The 23,878-nt window shown below is 40.2% G+C and overlaps 1 protein-coding gene and 1 long non-coding RNA gene across 2 annotated transcripts in view; one reads left to right on the top strand and one right to left on the bottom strand.

Annotated features, from left to right (window-relative positions):
• Positions 1-20,145, top strand: part of LOC133518412 (sodium/potassium-transporting ATPase subunit beta-1-like) — a 33,574-nt gene extending 13,429 nt beyond the window's left edge. Inside the window, exons 2-7 of the mRNA XM_061852090.1 lie at positions 10,987-11,115; positions 13,263-13,379; positions 13,804-13,901; positions 16,691-16,795; positions 18,147-18,291; positions 19,670-20,145. Of these exons, the coding sequence (XP_061708074.1) occupies positions 10,987-11,115; positions 13,263-13,379; positions 13,804-13,901; positions 16,691-16,795; positions 18,147-18,291; positions 19,670-19,818 (743 nt within the window). The 3' untranslated portion in view covers positions 19,819-20,145. The remainder of the gene's footprint in view (positions 1-10,986; positions 11,116-13,262; positions 13,380-13,803; positions 13,902-16,690; positions 16,796-18,146; positions 18,292-19,669) is intronic.
• Positions 1-23,878, bottom strand: part of LOC133518415 (uncharacterized) — a 166,220-nt gene that overhangs the window by 119,207 nt on the left and 23,135 nt on the right. The window lies entirely within an intron of this gene.

Genomic DNA, 23,878 nt, shown 5'->3' with positions numbered 1-23,878 from the left:
TATTAGGTATTTAGGCGTATAAGTGGATCACAAGCTTGATTGGTCGTCGCATGCAAATTAATGCTCTATGTACTCGACTCCGCAAGTTAATGTACGGTCAACCAATTTGATTCCTAGGCCACTATAGAACCATGTCATAATGACTTCTACGACAGTGCTTATTGAGTGATGCATGTCATGTATCCGGCCTATGTATATCATGGCCTAGGATTCAAATTGGTTGACTGTACATATTTAAGCAGCTTCGGCACACTGCATCTACTAAAACCCTCTCCCTTATCTAAAGCTTGTGCCAAACTGTCATCACTTATTGCATCCCAGTGTGGGATGGGGCCTACGAAACCACACTGCTTAGAGTTGAGAGAGCGCAAAGGGTAATCCTCGAAGTGATGCACTTCAAAAAACGCGACTACTCCACAACACAGCTTTACTTAGAGTCCAAAGTGCTTTCTGTAAGGCAGATATACTGCTGCGTACAATTTTGAGACAACATTCCTTAGTGCCATTTAATAATATTAATCCCCAAAAACGACAGGGACACCCTGTCTGTAAACGGTGTCTTGCCGTACAGCGTTTGGCCGTCGGTGCACAGGTGCTTACCTAGTTTAGGGATCAAAAGTTTGACCACCCCATACTGTCATGTTTGTACAAACTCTTGTTTACTGTGTTCTTTATGTAACGTGCTCTTTTAAGTACAATAAAGTTATATAGTTGTGTACAGCGCCATCTATCGGCAAATTGTCTGACTAGTCTAATGCATATATGTTGGTTTTTCGAGTATAATTCACTATCATGTGAACCGCTTTCAAAAATTGATCTTTTATTTGGAAAAGGTGTATTTAATGTAATCTTATATAAATTTCAAGTTTAATAAACACACGTAAAGTTGGTTAAGCTGCATACTGAATTCGGAAATGTTTTTTGTAAATAATAATAAAAAAATACCAAGAAAAATTTACCAAGGTGGTTTTGTATTTGGTTGGTTAACCAATAAATGTTATAACTACCCGAAAATTGTTTACTTTGTTGACTTTTATTTAAATACCTAAATACTTCTGAATTTTTTTAGTAAAATCCCTTGGGTACATCAATAGCTATTTTATTCTGAAATTATACTTCTATGGGATGAAATTGAAAATTAGATATGTTTTCGTGATTATTTTTCTATTGAACCAACTTTCCGAGATAGTAGATAGTACTAACTCTAAACATATTTGTACATATTGAATTGATATACTTACTTACATACCTAGATAAAATACTTAGTTATAACAATTTAGAGCCCAAAATGTAACAAATTTAGCCACATAAGCAGAAAATAATAAGTTCTATCGCAACTTGTAGTTTTCTCAAATGCAGAAATTGTGAAAAAACTTTACGATACAGACCTTATTAAAACCCTAACCTACATCATACATACACAATCTATCACACGCAATGAGATCAGGTTTCTATACATTGCATGGGCCCGGTCCCGAACCATTCAGGCTGCATAAAGAATGATTGCCGCCACAAGGTCAGGCTTTGTACCATTCTTAGGGTTATTTTGAATAGTCATTCAGTTCCCGTAACCTTTATATGTATATAAGTATGTATTTAATCTATAAACGTATGTATATCGTCGCCTAGTTCCCATATTACAAGCTTTGCTTTGGGCTAGGTCGATCTGCAGTCAGAAATACGTTAAAATCACCATATTACGCGCAGTCGGTATCGATAAACGATATGTATAGCGTCGCCTAGTACCCATAGTACAAGCTTTGCGTGGGGCTAGGTCGATCTGCAGTCAGAAATACGTTAAAATCACCATATTACGTGCAGTCGGTATCGATAAACGATATGTATAGCGTCGCCTAGTACCCATAGTACAAGCTTTGCGTGGGGCTAGGTCGATCTGCAGTCAGAAATACGTTAAAATCACCATATTACGTGCAGTCGGTATCGATAAACGATATGTATAGCGTCGCCTAGTACCCATAGTACAAGCTTTGCGTGGGGCTAGGTCGATCTGCAGTCAGAAATACGTTAAAATCACCATATTACGTGCAGTCGGTATCGATAAACGATATGTATAGCGTCGCCTAGTACCCATAGTACAAGCTTTGCGTGGGGCTAGGTCGATCTGCAGTCAGAAATACGTTAAAATCACCATATTACGTGCAGTCGGTATCGATAAACGATATGTATAGCGTCGCCTAGTACCCATAGTACAAGCTTTGCGTGGGGCTAGGTCGATCTGCAGTCAGAAATACGTTAAAATCACCATATTACGTGCAGTCGGTATCGATAAACGATATGTATAGCGTCGCCTAGTACCCATAGTACAAGCTTTGCGTGGGGCTAGGTCGATCTGCAGTCAGAAATACGTTAAAATCACCATATTACGTGCAGTCGGTATCGATAAACGATATGTATAGCGTCGCCTAGTACCCATAGTACAAGCTTTGCGTGGGGCTAGGTCGATCTGCAGTCAGAAATACGTTAAAATCACCATATTACGTGCAGTCGGTATCGATAAACGATATGTATAGCGTCGCCTAGTACCCATAGTACAAGCTTTGCGTGGGGCTAGGTCGATCTGCAGTCAGAAATACGTTAAAATCACCATATTACGTGCAGTCGGTATCGATAAACGATATGTATAGCGTCGCCTAGTACCCATAGTACAAGCTTTGCGTGGGGCTAGGTCGATCTGCAGTCAGAAATACGTTAAAATCACCATATTACGTGCAGTCGGTATCGATAAACGATATGTATAGCGTCGCCTAGTACCCATAGTACAAGCTTTGCGTGGGGCTAGGTCGATCTGCAGTCAGAAATACGTTAAAATAACCATATTACGTGCAGTCGGTATCGATAAACGATATGTATAGCGTCGCCTAGTACCCATAGTACAAGCTTTGCTTTGGGCTAGGTCGATCTGCAGTCAGAAATACGTTAAAATCACCATATTACGTGCAGTCGGTATCGATAAACGATATGTATAGCGTCGCCTAGTACCCATAGTACAAGCTTTGCGTGGGGCTAGGTCGATCTGCAGTCAGAAATACGTTAAAATCACCATATTACGTGCAATCGGTATCGATAAACGATATGTATAGCGTCGCCTAGTACCCATAGTACAAGCTTTGCTTTGGGCTAGGTCGATCTGCAGTCAGAAATACGTTAAAATCACCATATTACGTGCAATCGGTATCGATAAACGATATGTATAGCGTCGCCTAGTACCCATAGTACAAGCTTTGCGTGGGGCTAGGTCGATCTGCAGTCAGAAATACGTTAAAATCACCATATTACGTGCAATCGGTATCGATAAACGATATGTATAGCGTCGCCTAGTACCCATAGTACAAGCTTTGCTTTGGGCTAGGTCGATCTGCAGTCAGAAATACGTTAAAATCACCATATTACGTGCAATCGGTATCGATAAACGATATGTATAGCGTCGCCTAGTACCCATAGTACAAGCTTTGCTTTGGGCTAGGTCGATCTGCAGTCAGAAATACGTTAAAATCACCATATTACGTGCAATCGGTATCGATAAACGATATGTATAGCGTCGCCTAGTACCCATAGTACAAGCTTTGCGTGGGGCTAGGTCGATCTGCAGTCAGAAATACGTTAAAATCACCATATTACGTGCAGTCGGTATCGTCATTCATTTTACTATGGGAATTGACAATAATACGGACGCGTTCAGGCCGCTGCGGTAGTGTCGGAGCAGTTTTGCTGCTGCAGTCGGAAATGGACTGTGACCTTAAGATTGTCCCCAAAAATATATATATTTTTTATTTATAATCCTAACCTAATAATAAATAAATCTAACGAACATCTATGCAAAGTTTAAATATACATATCTATAGAGACGCGGTAGCGTGTCCAGGCAAGTTTAACGAAAAAGGCAGGAAAGACAGGAAAAAGGCAGGAAAGACAGGAAAAAGGCAGTGTGTGATTATAGACTAACGGCCCGTTTCACAATGTCCAAGTCCTGAATAAGCTACTTGCCTCTTATCTGACGAATAAAGTCATCGTTGGCGTTTCACAATCTACAAATAAGCTTAACTGGTAGATAAAGTGCTAAGTTTTCCATGAAGTTTCATCTGAGAATTAATTTATTTGTTTATTAGCTATCCAATACTTTACTTGAGCATTGTGAAACAGAGGGCCTACCGCGAACCACGTCCGACGTGTTGCCTCTCTGTCGCGCTTGTAAATTTGTACGTAAGCGTGACAGGGAGGCAACACGTCAAACGTGGTTCGCGGTAAGCCCTCAGGTCCTAAGTATGTTCGTTACGTTTGCCTTGGTAAAGCCTGACCAGTAATATATGATCACGCGCCATATTGCGGAATTTAATTGGAACTAAAAAATTCGTACTAAACTGAACTGTCACTCTATCTATACATGAAAATAACAGCGCCCTCTTGACAATGATCATAATATATATTTCTCGTCGGGCTTTCCTTTTCCTTGTATGGACCTATTGAGAAAGTCGTATACTTTACCCAATCTTTAGTCTTAAAATAAATTTTTCGTGTAGGTACAGTCATGTCTAAAAACATCGACACGATCGAAGTGCCAAAAAATATGTATACACGACCTTATGGCCCATATATTAGGGTACACCGTGTACAGTCGCGGATTTTAATTGGAGGGTTTACTTTATATTGGACATTTCATACTTTTATTATTGATAACCAAATTAGGTTGAACCCAAAACGGTCAACAATTAAAATCCGCGACTGTACGCAGTGTTTAGCTACACAATATTTAGATGTGGCTTAAATAAATAAAAACCCAATATCAAAGTTTTTAGTGTATGACACAAATTTACCAGGAAAAATGTTTCGAGGGAATAATTACCACGTAAACCACATTGTGTTGACTAAGAAATAAAACGCAAGGGTTATTAGTTCTGCTGTATGACACATACATTCACACACTCATACAGCCACTACAGGCTACAGACAAAGAAAAGTTATATTAGTATTTTCAGTACCTAAGCACCTAGTAGGTACCTGATATCTCTATAGGGAGCATGCATGAACTATAGGAGACAGCATAGGAGCCGTCAGATTTTTGGCGCGAGGCGTAAATGTGATGTTTATTGTTCCGATGTAGCCCACAAGATGGCAGAACCTACTATGCACAAGAAAACACGTGACGTGTAAATATACATGTTTATGGTTTCGATTCAGGCCACAAGATGGCAGACCCTCCAACGCGCACGGTCCCTATGACATTATAAGAGCGTGCGACTTGCTATCCGGAGGTCGCGGGTTCAAACCCCGGCTAGTACCAATGAGTTTTTCGGAACTTATGTACGAAATGTCATTTGATAATGATATTTACCAGTCGCATTTCGGTGAAGGAAAACATCGTGAGGAAACCGGACTAATCCCAACAAGGCCTAGTTTACCCTCTGGGTTGGAAGTCAGATGGCAGTCGCTTGCGTAATAACTAGTGCCTACGCCAAATCTTGGGATTAGTTGTCAAGCGGACCCCAGGCTCCCAGGAGCCGTGGCAAAATGACAACGCGAGGAAAAGAAGACCTAATATCATAGAGAAATAAGAAGTTAGCATAGAGTGCTCACTCCATACATCAGTTTTGGTAGCAAAACGCTTGTTATTTTCGTTGTCGACATCTAGCATCGAGTAGCGAAATTATCAGTACGGCTACTTGAATATCTATAACGTACCTTTGAATATTTATTACGTAAGAATGGGTTTTTTTTTGGGTAATTATCAATTTAGGTATGATTTTGAAGTTTTTCTATATCATTAATCTTGACATAAGATTTTGATCAGTCCACGGGGGCTCAAAACCCACTCGGAAAGAGGATTCGCCACTGGAACATCTCTGTTACAACACAATAGGTTCTTAAAGTATAATCTTAAGTTTGAGCATGGTTTTGATTTCACGTATCAAGACTATTGAGATATATCTAAGGACGGGCCTTACGGGTAATAAGAATGGGCCAGAGGGCCTACCGCGAACCACGTTCGACGTGTTGCCTACCTGTTATACTTACGTGCGAATTTACAAGTGCGGCAGAGAGGCAACACGTCGAACGTGGTTCGCGGTAGGCCCTCAGTACAGCGGTGTCATGCACACGAATTCGAGCCCATCATGCAGTCTAACGCCACAACGCTATCGGTTGGTGAGTATTCATCACGCGCGCGGTTATCGCAACTAGTTGCGTTAGACGCACGATTGGCTTGAATTCGTGAGGGACACCACTGAACTAAGACCATTCTTAGTGTCCGTAAGGGTCCGAAAAAATAAGACATGGTCGAACCCCCCCCATCCAATCATACTTACAGAACTTAATAAATGAATGACACCCTAAATAAAAATGGATTACTTGTCTGTCAGATTATCCCACGTTTCAGTGGTTACTTATATGAAGATCTATATCGGGTTCAACCCGTGGGTGACATAAATATAGCTAAGTGGCGTAGGCGCGGTTACTTATCTATTTAAAAGTCAGATCATGACCAATCATCTTTCCTTCCCAGGGATTGCGGCTGATCCAGATGCTTAGTATAGAACTACATGATTATTTGTTCATACGGGGTGGGGGGGAGTTGCTGTTTAACTCCTAATCGTAGTAACGCGAGGAAATTACTAACTGTAAAACTGATGTAAAATAGTAGATTGTGTCACAAGGGAGCAAAATGACATATTAAAGCGTAGCGAGGGCTTCTAAAATAAAATCCTGAGCGTAGTGCGATTTTTTAAATGTTAACGCCCAAAGTGGTAATAATTTTGCTACCATGTAACACATACAGCTTTTCACATCCCCTATGAACATATGATTATGTTCCAAAATTTTATATACTTAAGTTAAAAAATTGCATGTAAAAAGAAATAAAATCGTGCCATAACAGAAAATTTACACTTAGATCCCTCGTAGCAGGGCAGAAAAAGCCCTTTTTCGAATGGGTGACGTGAAAAAACTTTTTCCATTCCGAACCGTGATTTTTATTTATCTCGCGCAATTTGACAAACTTTCTTATTTCGTAACGGGAAAATGTAAGGCAAATTGCATTGCATATTTTCTATTAAATAAATAAAATAAAAAGTGGTCAAATAGCTACCAAATGTGACCAGATGTGACAAGGAGGAGGGAGGGGTCAGAAAATCATGAAATATGACCCCTTATTTAATATTTTATTAAAAAGAAAGTGTACTGCCAGCGGGCCAACCGCATCGACGCGTCTATTCCTGGCCGCCGCATTTAGCCGCTCCCATTTCTCGCCGTAAATACGTCAGGCAATCATTTGTATTATATTCTTCATACAATATTAGGTGACAGCCATATTACAGTTTTGTATCTTTTCATTTTTCATGCCCTGAAAGTGGGTCGTTGTTGCTTTTAAAAGGGTGCAAAAAATTTACTCTGTATTTTCTAAGTACTTTTTTTTTTTACGATAAGTAATTACAATTTTAGTTTTAAATGGATGTGTTGTAGAATTTCCATTCTGATAATTGACTCCCCAAGTTCCCATTCCATAAATAACGATATTTTTACCTAAATTATTAATTGAAAGTACCCTCAAGAAATACTACTGAAGTATAAACTTTAAAAGACACGGCTAAGTATAAACTTAGCCGTGTTTTTTAAATGCACACATGTATTTTACTTCCTCGTATTCGAAATGAAAAGTAGAGTGTTTAACTCGGGTGAAAGGCACCATTTCAGTCTCGAACTATCACGGGGAGCACGGGGAGAGGCCTTCACCCAGTGGGACAATATATTGGGTAACTAAAAAACAAATTATAGCAATGAAGAAAACCACCAAACATAGATAAATGTTTCGTTAATGGGGAATATTAAGCGAAACTCTGCGTAGGGGGCGCCACTATCACAATCCATCACAATCTGAGGGTCTACCGCGAAACAAGAAAATTTCGTTATCTAACCTCTCTATCACCCTTGCATATTCGAGCGATGAAGAGAGTACTAAGAGAGATAACTATATTTCGACTTTCGCGTGTTGATGCATCAATGTCATATTTTATTATCTGTGAAAACTTGTCAAAAAAACAGTTTAAGGGCTCCTCTACACGATGGCCCAGCGTAGGCCAGTTTAGGGACGCAGCCATGTGGTGGAATGAGATAGCAATATCACTTCTACCTCGGCCTTCGCCACAGCTGTCGGCTGTCGCGGCTTCGGGGTTCTTCTTCGGCCTGGCCAGCCACATTAGGGCTCATGCTAGACAACATCCATAATGTGTTTATTTAGGGTCGCCGTCATCGAAAACGATGAGGAGGACTATATATATACTCCCTCTAACGCATAGGGCTAGCCTAAGGGACGCAGCTATGCGGTGGAAGGAGATAGCAATGTCACTTGCTCCCTCTAACGCATAAATGCGTCCCTTGGACTGGCCGAGGCTGGGCCATCGTGTAGAGGAGCCAATAAATGCGTCTCTTGGACTGGCCGAGGCTGGGCCATCGTGTAGAGGAGCCAATAAATGCGTCTCTTGGACTGGCCTGCGCTGGGCCATCGTGTAGCCATAAGGCACAGCAATATGTATTTTTAAGTTACTCTCTATGGTTTAGGAAAGGTGCTAGTGCTGTACTCTGGCGGCAGAACATTGCAGTAATACTCCCTATTTTTATTCCGTTGCATGTAATTAAAGCATGTCTCTTGACTTTACTTGTGAGTTTACCAACATCGATAAGTAATCAAAATCAATAAAAGAACTTACTTATTTCACTTGTTGTAGTTATTCTGGTATTATTAGCAACGATTTGACTGATCAGAGTCATATTTATAGTTACTGATTGAGACTGAATGGACCTTTTAATTTGAACGACCCCAAATTAATAAAGTCTATTAATGGTCTGCATTCCATTGTCTATTACATTAAGTGGCGATAGCTAGCGTACATTGCTATTAGTGGGTCAACATACATTTTAGGAAAAGGTCACTTCTGTGGAAAATACAATAAAGTAAACGACCAGACATAGCGGCTTTTGTGGCAAAAAAGAATGTTTAAAAAAAATTTACATCGATAAATCTGTTATCGATAAGTCAGTCATAGATTAATAATTAAGAGATGTAAATTCTACTTGCTGTTAACTACCGAGAAATTTCAAGAATGAAAACTAATCTTATATAATTTATTTATTAAATTTATTTTGTACTTGTCGATATTTTATTTTGTCAAACACTCTATTTTGCCACAAAAACTTCTATGTCTGGTTACGACTCTGGTACAGTCAGCATCAAAAGTAGCAGATCAAATAACGCTTCATAAGTATTTCCATTCCATTCTATAATTTTCTATCATTCCATTCTGTAACAGCTTAACAAAAAGTGATGTATTTAATATAGAACAACTGGTTCTGTAAAATATATACTTTTGAACGCGAATTTTAGAAATTTATCTATTTTTGGAAAAGTTATCCGGAATATCAGATACTTTTGGCGCGTTGTTTCATCCGCTACTTTTGATGCTGACTGTACCTACATAGATATCCCGTTTTTCTTTTTTGAGTCTTGAGTATTGAAAAAAATGTATCCCGCCTGTAAAGGTGCCGCGTAGAAATAAAAAATTAGCTGTAGATTCCCTTAAATTTGCGACGTCTACAGGAAAGACTCGAACGAGTCCGAACACCTTTTAGAAAAAGGTCACTTCTGTGGAAAATACAATGAAGGTTCGACTCTGGTACAGTCAGCATCAAAAGTAGCGGATCAAATAACGTTTCATAAGTATCTACCATTATGTAACAGCTTACCAAAAAGTGATGTCTTTAATATAGAATAACTAAGACTGTAAAAGATATACTAGTGAGCGCGAATTTCAACAATTTATCTATATTTGGAAATGTTATCCGGAATATCAGATACTTTTGGCGCGTTGTTTCATTCGCTACTTTTGATGCTGACTGTACATAGATATCTTGTTTTTCATATTTGAGTTTCAAGTACTGAACGCCTGTGAAGGTGCCGAGTAAAAATTAGCTTAATATTATTAAATTATATAGTAACTTATTACGCGATTAAGTCTCGTTTACTATTACCCCGTGATCGTCCAACATCCGTACAAAAGGAGAAAACGTTTTTCCACTTTTAAACATTTTCCATGATTATAATTTTTTTTTTTATATTCTACGTCGGTGGCAAACAAGCATACGGCCTGCCTGATGGTAAGCAGTCTCCGTAGCCTATGTATACCTGCAACTCCAGAGGAGTTACATGCGCGTTGCCGACCCTAACCCCACCCCTCTCGTTGAGCTCTGGCAACCTTACTCACCGGCAGGAACACAACACTATGAGTAGGGTCTAGTGTTATTTGGCTGCGGTTTTCTGTAAGGTGGAGGTACTTCCCCAGTTGGGCTCTGCTCTAGATCTGGAATGACATCTGCTGTGCTGTGCCCTCTACCACACAAAGCGAGATGACATTCACATTGCCCATACGTCTCTTTTGGACGTAGTTTAAGGACATACCCGGGTCCAAATATGTTATTGGCACAATGAAAATCTAGTAATAGGTTTTTCTTTATTTCTAAATCTGCAAAACAATTTTATTTTTAAAGCGAAACCTATAAACCTACAATATATTATGCTGTAGTTAGTGGAAAACGTTTTTTCCCGAAATGAAATTTCATAGAAAAAATACCGTTATTTCGCTAGGATCGCAAAGTTATTCTTCCCTCTTAAGGTAAAAATAAATAAATAAATAAAATATAAATACTATAGGACATTATTATACAAATTGACTAAGTCCCACAGTAAGCTCAATGAGGCTTGTGTTGAGGGTACTTAGACAACGATATATATAATATCATATAAAAATATATAGGTAACATAACAGACATGTCGAAATTTTGTCAAGCACTTTGTTTTACCACAAAAACTTCTATGTCTGCCCATATCCACATCACAAGCCTTACTGAGCTTACTGTAGGACTAGATCGATCTGAATAACTTGTACTACGAGTACAATATTTATTAAAAACCATGATTTCCAGGAATCGTGATAACATTCTACCTGGTGTTCTACGCGGTGCTGGCACTGATGTTCGCTATGTGCATGGGGGGCCTGTTCCTCAGCCTCCACGAGGACCGGCCTACATACACACTAGACCAGTCTCTCATTGGTAAGTGCTTACTATCCACCTCCTAGAACCTAGACTAGTAGTATATGTTGCACTCAACTATATTAATAATATTGTTTTCCGTAATCCCACTCTTGACGTATTCTCACAGACAGAACCGAAATTCGTAGCCACAGCAGCCCGCTACCTAGAGTCAATATCTACACCCACAACTATTAATATTAATTAAATCTAGTGATAAGCTTAGATTAATTAGTTTTAAGTATGTATGTAACCCATAACTTGCATGTCTGATTTAACTGTTAATGTAAGTTGGTGAATAAATAAAATAAATAAAGTAGTGGCAGCGCCGGCGCAAGACCAAAATTTGGTGTGGGTATGGTACATTTAGCGAGGCCCTCTGGTGGTGCAAGAAATAACGAATATTTTTACGTTGCTACCCATTTATATGTATAAGAGGCGCGAGGCCCCTCGGACTGTGAGGCTGTAGGCGGTGGCCCACGTCGCCCACGCCTAGCGCCGCCTCTGCATCCAAGGTTCAGGCCTTTTATCGCCCACTGCTGAGCATATGCCTCTTTTAGAGTACGGAACTTATCCCGGTCCTGAGACAATCTCATCCAGAAGTGACCTGCAATCTTCCGAATGTCGTCTACCCAACGAGCTAAATATACGCTAGGCACTCTTTTTGTCTGAAAGCGGTCATTCCGTTAAAATTTTGGTCCACCTGGCACCACTCTGCTTGGCAACATGTTCCGCCCAGCTCCGTTTTAACCCTTTACCGCATACAAAGCCATATATGTCTGATATGATATTCAATTCTATTGACAGCTATTAAAGATCAAATTTCAACAAATATTTTTTAGTACATGTAGTATTAGTATTAGTTTATTACATTCCTCCCTCGGTCTTGAAGTTTAATGCCGAGCATGGTGTGCTCCATGGCTACTGGTGTCACTCGAATTATATGCACAGCCTGCTTAGTGAGCGTCCATATCTCGGCACCGTAGGTCATGCGGGCAGGACCACGGCAGGAAACATTGGTTAAAGAGGCGAGGTTCAGGCATAGTGGTATGAAATGTCTAATGTAAAGTAAACCCTAAGTCCGTGACTTTACTAGGCGTACTAGCTGATATAACCAGAGTTTATATACTAACTAACATAACTAACTAACTTTGCACGGACTTGAACATGACAAAGTCTGGAGCGTCATTATAAAACGCCATATTCATAAAAACTTGTCCAATGATATAATGACATTGCCACAGTTTGTCGTTACAAATGCAATGCCAAAGCATGCAGCTTGGTCTGACTGTACCCGATGTCGATAATGCAAACGCAATCCAAATGCAAACGTATGCGAATATTCAAATTCCTTGGAAGCTTGACGCTACGATATACTCCTCATTGTATTGTATTGTAGTTCGGGCGATTTTCCGCAACTCGACGACTGGCGCCTATTTTGCGTGACAAGGGGGGGTGGAGGGTTGGCTACTCTTGCCAGCCCAACTCCTCAAGGAATCCTATCAAACCTTTGATGTTGAGTAGGACCTCAGGGAGGTCTCTCGGGGATCCGAGATGTTTTGCCCTGTATGGGGCCACTCCGCTGCATTCCAGCACCACGTGAGAGGCTGTTTCTTCTGTCTCCATGCATCCTCGGCATAAGGGACTGTCTGTGACACCTGTTATGAAAAGATGTTTGTTAAATAGTCCATGACCTGTTATGACACTGGTTACCATACTCAGTCGGACCTTCCCTAGTTGAAGGAGCGCCCTTGTGAGCTTTCCGTTGATGCCAGGCATGGCTTCTTTTGCCTGTCTGCATCCAGTCTGATTCAGCCAGTGTTCTGTGTGTAGTTTCCCTGTACGTGCCAGCAGCATACGCATATACTCCTCATATTTTTTACATCTTTAAACGCTTCGCTAGACGCTCGCCATTGGGGCCGACCGAAGAGCCACAATTCTAACAAAATTGATTCTAAACCTCTTTCTCTTTTTCTCTCACATTTCTTTGAAAGGCTTAGAAAAATTGAGTTTGATAAAATGCTTTCGAATAAATGAAAATCGGACAAACATTTCAGAACGTTGTGTTGATAAATAGGTTCTCCTTTCGTTTGCATCCATCTAAACGTATTGTGTATTATCTGCGTTCAGCAACTTGCCTATGGCATTTAATTTCATTTTAATTTCAGGTTCAAATCCAGGTGTAACAGCGCGCCCTCTACCGGACACGGGTGAACTAAAGATCGATCACAGTGATGCGAACTCAACCAACGAGTATGTTGACCAGCTGAACAACTTTTTTGCGCGTAAGTTTACTCTAACAAAGACGCAACATTTTGCTTTGGTCTAAACATAACTTGCGAAAAGTTGTAAACCAGTCGACTGTTTTAATCGCTTATTACGCTCACGTAACATTAAGGTACGGGGTTATATTTTGGGGAAATTGTGCTTATAGAAAATTAGTGTTTAGAGCTCAAAAAAGTGCTTACAATGAGTATTATAAATTAAGTATAACCCTGACCAGTTCTCCTATTTATCTAGATCATGTAAAAAACCATTATCTGCTAGCAAATAGCTTTTTGGAATAACACCAAAAAAGAAAAAAGTCCGGCGCTATCTGTAATATATTTCGTTCGTCCAACCCCATTTGACAGTTTTAGCGGGCCTTGTTGGCCGGATTCGGCCTTCCGGTTTGTAGCCCGCGTCTATAATCTATGATTCTTGTTGCAGCATACGTAACTGACCCGCTGTACGGGCATGCGGAGTGTGTGCCCGCGGACAATTTCGGGTACCCGGACACTCCGTGTCTTTTCCTCAAATTAAACAGGGTATGTTACAGTGGTAGTGTTACTCTATAGTTCATGGTTCTTGCAGCATACGTGACCGATCCGCTGTATGGGCATACGGAGTGTGTGCCCGCGGGCAATTTCGGGTACCCGGACACTCCGTGTCTTTTCCTCAAATTAAACAGGGTATTTTACAGTGGTGGTGTTACCCTATAGTTCATGGTTCTTGTAGCATACGTGACCGAGCTGCTGTACGGGCATGCGGAGTGTGTGTCCGCATACAACTTCAGGTATCCGGAAACTCCGTGTCTTTTCCTTAAATTAAACAGGGTATGTTACAGTGGTAGTGTTACTCTATAGTTCATGGTTCCTGCATTGGAAGATCAGCGCTGGAAGCCACCAGCAACATGCTGTGATGAGGCCATTTCGTGGCACTTTATACTTTCTTTGTTTTTGTTATATTATGTAATGTAATGTATCTTGTTTGTGTTTACGAATTAAAATGATATGCTATTCTATTCTATTCTGTAGCATACATGACCGACCCGCCGTACGGGCATGCGGAGTGTGTGCCTGCGGACAACTTCGGATACCCGGACACTTCGTGTCTATTCCTTAAATTGAACAAATTAATTCAGCTTTTAATTTATTTACATAGTATCTTTTTTATTTACTTTAATTTATTTGTGTAAATAAACATAGATATGGATTTAATTACAATTTAATCATATTGATATTTAATTTAAATTCTTAATGTATTTATTTATTAGCTGTAACCTTTATTTAAACATCCGAAATTTCAAATTTGATACAATCAATTACAATTCATTACTATTAAAATTAGACTACATTGTTAAATAAACACGTTAAAATTAATTATATATAAAACAATATTTAATCTATAAACTATAAAACTAAATCTAAAATAATCCCCCCTGGATCGTACCTGGCTCAAAGGTCCCCATTATTCCCGCTGCGTTTCCTTGCTGAACCGCAATGGAGACCTGTTGAACCAGATACGACCCAGAGCGAGGATCGCAGCCCCTCTCTCGCAGGCGACGCCCTAACTCCCTGAAAAAGGAGCGAGCCTCTGAACCCCTAGGCCCCGCTGTCTCAATAGCCACCGGCACAAAGTCATAAGCTGATTCCAACGCAGAGTACTTTGCGTGCTTAGACTTTGCCGCGGACTCCGCTGCTGAGCCAGCACAACTTGTGGTGTGCCTCAAATGGGATGCAGCGAAAGTACTGACACAAGTGGCATCCCATAAAAGGCAGCGCCCCCTTCGCCATGGAATTAAGGTTAATCCATCAGGCCTTTTACCGTCTGTGCGACTCAACCCCGGCGGCTCCAAAACCACACGGCACATTAGCCGATACCAAGGCCCGCCGCACGATTTCGTTAATTGAGTGATGCCTCGGGAATCGCCCAGCACACCTCTGGCAACTAAGGCCGTGGTGCCCATTTTCCTCAACCATCATCCCGCAACGGCAACGATGAGCCTCACACACTCTTGCCCCCAGCCTAAGAGCCGCTGATATTTGTAACGAATCGTTATCCAAAAGCGTCCCAAGCTGAGGTGAAGGCAAGGCATGTAACCACGCCCCAGACTCAGCCCGTTCAAGGGCTTTAAGGCGCGCAAGGTCAACACCCGATGCACCACTCAACAGCGAATCATAAACATGCTTGCTCAATATGTCATCCCATTGTTTTTGGATAGCTGGGTTGTCAGGCCGCTTATCGCCGGGGATAGTGTCCGACCACTTCGCAAGCGCATCAGAAACGTACGGAACCGGAAAATTGCTACCATATCCGGGGAAAATGCGAGCAGCAAGATCCGCAGCCCCGTGAGCTGAGGCAAGAAATGCGACTAGTCCTAACCCCTCAACCGCGCGCATCCCTAAACCACCATACCTTATGGGAAGAGCAGCCTGAATCCACTGTGTACTGCTCAGCTCCACATTCAACACCATCTCCAAAGTCACCCCGAGCTCACGATCGATATCCTTTGCCTCGTTAACAAATTTCCACGTTGGGGATGTTCTGAGGATGTAAGTCATTCGAGGCGTGGCAAAGCAGTTCCGCAACAGAGTCAAGGCAACATGGGATGACAAATTGAGCAAATGGTCCCGAACAGTAACGAGAGCATCTCTTTTGACCTGTAGAGCAGCGCCGACTCCGTCACAAAAAATAGGCGCCCCCAACAAAGACAACCCTGACTTATCGATCATTCTAACCCCTGGCAATAAAGACTCCAAATCGTCTAAATGGGATTCCGACACCGGCCCGCACGTAAAGAGCTCGCACTTTGTTGGGTTCACCTCTAAACCCACATCTTTCAAGGCTGGTACCAACTGCTGAAGGTCCTCCACAACTTCGCCCGGCTTTCCCCCAATAGTACCATCGTCAAGATACCACACGTTAAGCGGAGACTTGAGCTTGACTATGGTCTTCTGTATAGCCAAGCAGAAAATCAGGGGACCCAAAGGATCACCTTGTTGTGCTCCAACAAATTAATTAGTTTAATTAATGTCTTTGAACTAAAAAGTTTGCAGGTTGTTTTATTATCTTTGAAATGCGTATTGGTTAATTTTTTTTAATTCTCACTTCAAGTCAATGGTTCGGGGTATTATGTTGGGATTCTAGATAAATCAAAGGAGAATTCCTTTAAAATATACTACTCAGAAAGTACCATTTAGTGAAGTGGAACTGCTGGTAAAAACCATGAAGTTATGGAATAATATACTGTTTTGTGAAGAGTTTCGAAGACAGTTAAAAATTGAATTTGTACCTCAGTTTGCTGTTGCTGATAGCCGAATATTGTGTGTTTCAGATAATCGACTGGGAGCCCCACTACTACGACGACGCCGCCAGTCTGCCGGAGGACTTTCCTACGGAGCTGGTTGACCACATCAAGAATCAGGCCACTCCGGCAGAAGTAAGTCGGGAACTCGGCAGTACCTTCAAGCTTTAAATCGTTTTATCTTCATAGATAAAAAGCAGAGAATAAGATAGGAGTAAAGAAAATCCTTGCTTTTTAAATATTTATTCTCGGTATTCTAATTTATCGTACACTTTCGCGGATACCGCAGGTTAGTGAGATCAGCAGGAAATTATTTGCTTCGTTAGGATCACTTCGTAGAGTTCGTAACTTCTTGCCGCTTGCCACCAAAATTGCGCTTGCACAGTCTCTTCTTCTTCCCATTAAAGATAACGCCGATATTTGTTACCTGGATATTACAGAAGATCAGCTTAACAAACTAGAGCGCTTACAAAATGTCTGCATAAGGTTCATATTTGGCCTACGCAAGTACGACGACGCCTCTCACTTTCTCACCCTTCTTTATAATATTCTCTTCAACCCCACCACTCCGCCATATCTTAAAGAGAGTTTTAAGTATCTCTCATCTACGCGGTGTGCGGAGAAGCATACCTTGCTCCTCCTTCTTCGTCAAAATTTTATAACTCCTTTTCCAGTTTTCGGGCTGTTCGTTTGTGGAATGCTTTGCCGTTGGAAATAAGATGCGCAAAATCCCTTACCATATTTAAAAGCCTTTTAAAATCACATTAACCTCTCGCTGCTTTAACCTGCCTTTTTATGTATATATACGTAATGTCATATTGGCACTACCCGTTCATTGTTGTAAGTTATTGTTTCCTGCTATCCAAAGATTGTCTGGAAGAGATCGCTTTTTAGCGATAAGACCGCCTGTTGTTACCTAATTGTAATTTGTGTTATCATTGTATTCTCATCATTTTTGTGAAGTTTTACCTCAATCGAATAATGGGTATTAATTAGTTAGCTTGCAAGATTTGACCCGAACATACCTACAAACGTAAAAATAACAGTACCCCTAGTGTAAATAAATTCGATTTCCAAACGTGACGTACGCGTTTGCGTTTAGTCTCATTTTGTATAGGATTTTGAGGTTCCAAAACGTCCCGCTTGGCGCGCTCGTTCGTTCGTCACGTTATGATGTCGATCAAAGTTACACTAGGGGTACAGCTCGTAAAATGTAATAACAGTACCCCTAGTGTAAATATTTTCGACAGCGAAACGTGACGTACGAGTTTGCGTTAAGTGTCATTTTGTATGAGATTTTTGACTTTCCAAAACGTCCCGCTTGGCGCGCTGTTCAAAAACCCATACAAAATGAGACTTAACGCAAACGCGTACGTCACGTTTCGCTATCGACTAAATTTACACTAGGGGTATAGGTCACTGCATAAACGCTGCGTCAAATTCTGGGGTGGTGGATCTTCTAATGCCTAAAACATAATATTTCCAGCGTTCCCGAGTGTGGGCGTGGTGCTGGGACGAGAACCACCAGGTGGAAGTGGAGTACCCGTGGGGACCAGCGTTACCCGCCTTTCAAATATACAAGGCGGGTGCCACGTATAGGAACCCTATTGTAGCTGTGAGACTAAAACAAGGTACTATAACCTTATAAGTATCTTTTGAGGCAGTTTTTTAAGGCTGCACCCGACGCCAACGGCTTTGCGCGTGTGGGCGGAACTTATCCCCTCACCGCACCCGCTGCAAAAGATCGAGCTCGCAGAACTATTAAAATAGAATTTCGCTTGCTCGCGCGCGTAACGCGGCACAGGTCCGTCTAGCAACACGACTTGCCCCGCACTGACTATACGGACGAGAGCGGGGTAATGGTAGGAACTTAGGCTAATTTTTTTAGGAATTGACACAGTTTTATGAATATGCAAAAAGAAAGAAAACCAATGGCACACCTCGTCCGATTCAGACGTTGCTCAGAAGTTTGAGCGAGACAACGCTATGCGCGTATTAAGCGACGTCCCGCTCGCACGTTGGAGCGACGTGCGAATCGGACGTTGTATGCCATACCCCATATTATTATCATTATCAAGTAGCATGAGACACCCTTATCTGTCTATCTCACTTACCAGTAAGAATAAAAAGAGTGCTGATCTCATGAAATATGGCTAATAACTGGTTAATAACTCTGCGTTCATAGTTTCTGACATGAATACTAATTTAGGTATATAGTGTAATATTTGGCTATTTTGAGACCTTCATATTTGGTTTTTATTAGCATTATATATGTGGAAGCTTGTAATTCGCATCTAGTAGATAAGTCTATAAAGTGGCTCCCTAACGCCAATGACCTTCGATCTGAATCCCTTAGTTTTCTAATGTTTTTTGTAGCTTATCATATTAACAGCAACGGCTTTAAGCAATATAGTATCCCATATTTACTTCAGAGTTATTCTTTGAGATATTTGGCATCAAAGTTGAACAATTTTAGGCCAAAAAAATACCTCAGACCAGTTTTTAGAGACGTTAAAGACGAACCTAAATATGTAGATTTCGTACATGTAAAATCCTTCACAGCAATCGAGTAAGAAAATAAGTGGTTTTTTGGACAATGTTAAAAAAAAAGTGTTCATTCCTTTCAAAATCTGGTAGACTATCCTGCGTGGCCAACGTGGCGAACGAAACGCAACTGTCACAGTCGCACTAATATAGAAGAGTGATAGAGAGGGACGACTACGATACGCTACGGAGCGTTAACGATTGTAACGTTGGCTACGCGGTCAGAATGGAGATATAATATTGTAGAACCGATAGCCGTTTGTCTTATAATTCTATCTATAGTGAAAATCTAGGAGTAACGACAAAATCCCATCAAAAATCGATAAAAATCCCGGGGAGCCCCTTAACTTATGTATTTTAGGCAATAAGTATCCCGAACTGCTCAAAAATAACCCTGAATGATTGTCACCTGACTAGTCCAGCTTATTCAGTACGGTGTCTGACCCTGAAATTGTTCTGTTCCAGTGACCAACAGCACGGTGATCCGCTGCCGCCTCCTCGCGAAGAACATCATCTACAACAAGAGCTTAAAAGAACCATCTGGTTACGCCCGTATCCCTATAAACGTTGTGAATGGAAGCCCAGTGAACGATGAAACTACAGAGCAGGCTTAAAGCTATAATCTGCACCAGTCAACATGTGAACTGTAAATTACACTTATTATGTGATTATTGATTTATTAGCTTAAGTCTCAAAGAGGCCCTTGAGGCATTGTACCGAGGGTGCTGGTGGCATTTCCTCGTTGTACCGCTATGCTGATACGTTGTGTGAGGAAGCCGCCAGCTCTTAGGTCACCAGTTTCGTCATATTTCACGTTTTCCACTGAAAAAAGAAACCACAGAGCAAGATGCAGGCTTAGAAATGCGACTAACACCAATCAACATGTAAATTCCAATTCTAGATAGTGAATAGAATCAGGCGTTACTTTGCGGAAATCCATATTAATTAAAATAAAAAAATATAACTTTGCTAATCCGCGGTTAGATAACCTGCTAGTCAATCAGTGCTAACCCGTTACAAGTACAAAAGTACAAAATTCGACAAGTGTTTCGCCACTCCACGAAACATCCTCAGGAGATGCTGGAGTTGTTGACGGTCTGACGTCCGGCAACTGAATATGTATTCAGTTGTCGGACATAGGGACCGTGCGCGTTGGAGGGTCTGCCATCTTGTGGCCCGAATCGGAACAATAAACATGTACATTTACACGTCACGTGTTTTGTTGTGCATGGTAGGTTCTGCCATCTTGGGGGCTACATCGGAACAATAAACATCACATTTACGCCTCGCGCCAAAAATCTGACGGCTCCTGTGCTGCCTCCTACAGTTCATGCACGCTCCCTATACACCTGTGTCAATTATAACAATTTTTTCGTGAGACTCGGACTTATCCTATTATGTATTCAAATAAACTTATCCTATGTATTAAGAGAGACCATGTCCCGAGAAGTCTTGTTTTATTACTGGGTGATTTCGGAGTCGTGATCCTGATTTAAAAAAATAATGTTAAGATCAGTGGCGGATTTTCCCTAAGGCCAAGTAGGCCCGGGCCTAGGGCGGCAAGACATTAGGGGCGGCAGCAAGGCGGCAGTAAAACGTAGTGATTATATGCTCTTTGGGCGGCAGTCTATATGATGGGTGCTGAGAAAGGGGCGGCTAGTAGTTACTACGAGGCCTGGGGCCTAGGGCGGCCAACACTGCAAATCCGCCACTGGTTAAGATGATCATATGATGAGGGAAGTATACCGCTAACCTACTTCTTCATACAAAAAGAGAAAATGTTTTTCCACTTTTAAATGTTTCCCATTCTCCATGATTTTTAGTATATTATCGACACAATGAAAAACTAGTTTATAGGTTCACCTTTTTTTCAAAATTTGCAATACAATTTTTTTAAAGCGAAACCTATATACCGAGAATATATTATGCTGAATCGATCGATTTGTTAAGATTTAGTTCGTGGAAACCGGTTTCTCCCGAAATGGAAATTTCATAGAAAAAGTACCGTTATTTCGTTAGGATCGCAAAGCTATATTCTTCCCGCTTAAACAGATTTCCCCAGCCTAACCAAAAATCGCGAGTAATAATCTAATGGACATCTTAGTAATGTTAAGTAGGTACTCATAACTACACAAAACATAAGGTAGAAGTACTAGTGCTCGACGCTGCACTAGTACTCAACATGGGCACTTTATGTCAAAGTGACAAGGATTAAGTTCGAATACAGAAAAATCTTCGTTGTTCAAATTTAACCTATATTTCCATGAAATAAAGTGCCCATGTCGGTGACTAGTGCACTGTCGAGCACTAGTACTTCTACCTTATATGTGCCCAAGAATATAATTTATTGGCGATTTGATTCACGACCAGTCTGGCCTATACTCTGCATCTTTAGGTATTTAAATAAAAGTAAATAAACAATTTACAGTACATATGGGGCTACTTTATAGCACTAGTGCGAGAAGTAGCATATTACGTTACTGTGTCGAACATTTAAAGGGCCATATGTACTGTAAAACGTTGTACGATACACGTGCGAATAGGTAATTCGCAACTCGTGTCGATTTAAAACACTCCCTTCGGTCGTGTTTTAATTTATCGCCACTCGTTTCGAATTTCCTATTTTTCGCACTTGTATCGTAATGTACTATTATACATTTTCGGGTACTTATAACATTTATTGGTTAACCAACCAAATATAAAACGGCCTGGATCTGTCACCTGACTTTAACCCATGTACATTATTTGGTCATGTAATACTCAACTGACTTAAGGAGCCATTTGAAGGTAGGTTTTGTTTACTTTTATTTAAATACCTAAAGATACAGAGTATAGTGGGAGTGACCCGAAGCCGATGGTCCTAGGTTCGAATCCCGGTAAGGGCATTTATTTGTGTGATGAGCACAAATATTTGTTTCTGAGTCATGGGAGTTATCAAAGTATTTACATATTATATAATATGTTATGGGTACTCAGGCAACGAGTACCCATAACACAAGCCTCGAGCTTACTGTGGGGCTTAGTCGATCTGTGTAAGAATGTCCTTTAATATTTATTTATTTTATTTCATATCCTTGTTCAGCATGACCGTTTTATTACATTTTAGACACGCCATACTGGTACCACGATTCCAAAATTTAATATCCTGCCAAAATGATTGTCTGATAAAATAATTTGTTGAATTTGAAAAAGTCCACGACGATTCTCCTGGATGAAAGTATGATTTACAGATTGACATGAATTAAAGTAAGTGAATTATTTTATATAATTAGATTCCTTAGTAATAATGTGCCTGTCTTAGTACAAAGCTTTTTGTAATTAGTAATTGTACATATTTATAAGCTTATTTTGTAAAATAAACTTATTAAAATTACTGCTGTATTTTACTTCACATATTAGACCGAATACCGAATATATACATAATTGGTATCTGTACTTGAAACTCTCACAATGCTCAACATTCCTGTTTTTGAACCACGATCGTAACGAGTTTTGTACATATGCTTAATAACTATATCACGTGATCGTCCAATTTAAAAATTTAAAAAGAGAATACGTTTTTCCAATTCTAAATATTTTACATTCTAAGAGACATCAACATCTAAGTGATTTGTTAAGATTTAGTTAGTAGAAAAAGTTTTTTCCCGAAATGGAATTTCATATAAAAAGTACCGTTATTTCATATAAAAAGTACTGCTATTTCATATAAAAAGTACCGTTATGTCATATAAAAAGTACCGTTATTTCATATAAAAATACCGTTATTTCATATAAAAAGTACCGTTATTTCATATAAAAAGTACCGTTATTTCATATAAAAAGTACCGTTATTTCATATAAAAAGTACCGTTATTTCATATAAAAAGTACCGTTATTTCGCTAGGATCGCATATTTTTCCCTTTTAAAACGAAAATGGAGGACCCGCGCCGCGCGATATCGTCTTCTCATAGGTACATACAAACAAACGTAATTATTATATGTAGATATTAACATTATTGAGAATATTTTGACACAATTTGTTATATATTAACCACAGCTACGCCTATACGTTTGATTTTTTCGAATTTTTAATTATTATTTTAGGTACAAAATTTGTATGGCATATGGTTTTCGCACCTAATTTTTACAGTAATAAGAAAATCTAAAATCGAACGTAGGGCATATATATGGTTAATATACATCAAATGATGTAAAAAGAGTTCTGAGGGAGACCGAGACGGACGCAGTAACAGCGCAGGATAGACAAAAATGAAAAAGACAGACAAGGAGAGCTGACCCCAGATGATGGGGAAAAAGCTTAGGAGAAGAAGAGATCAAATTATGTCAAAATATTTTCCATAATGTCAATATCCGGAGAGGAAAATGGGGACTGCCTTTGTATGGAGAAGCAGGCGTCCCTTTTTCTATTAAAATATTTTAAACTTAGCACTCTTGTAAAAAAACTATTTCAAGTAAAAACATAACAAACAATTAATTCTTCAACTTGACATCACGTGGTCAAGGACTAAAATAATGGAACTAGATACCAAACAATATTTTAAAACGACCTAAATCACTTCAGAATTATCTTCAAAACTACACTTTACTGTCCTATACTTAAGGTACACTTTCTAAAAACACCAATGCTTTCAAACTCCCTTACTAAGCAGCGTATTTATTAACAGCCTATATCT

The sequence above is a fragment of the Cydia pomonella genome, chromosome 5, assembly GCF_033807575.1.
Source record: "Cydia pomonella isolate Wapato2018A chromosome 5, ilCydPomo1, whole genome shotgun sequence".
In the NCBI taxonomy this organism is placed as follows: Eukaryota; Metazoa; Arthropoda; class Insecta; order Lepidoptera; family Tortricidae; genus Cydia; species Cydia pomonella.
Note: the sequence above shows the minus strand (reverse complement) of the source record. Positions and strands in the feature narration are given on the sequence as shown.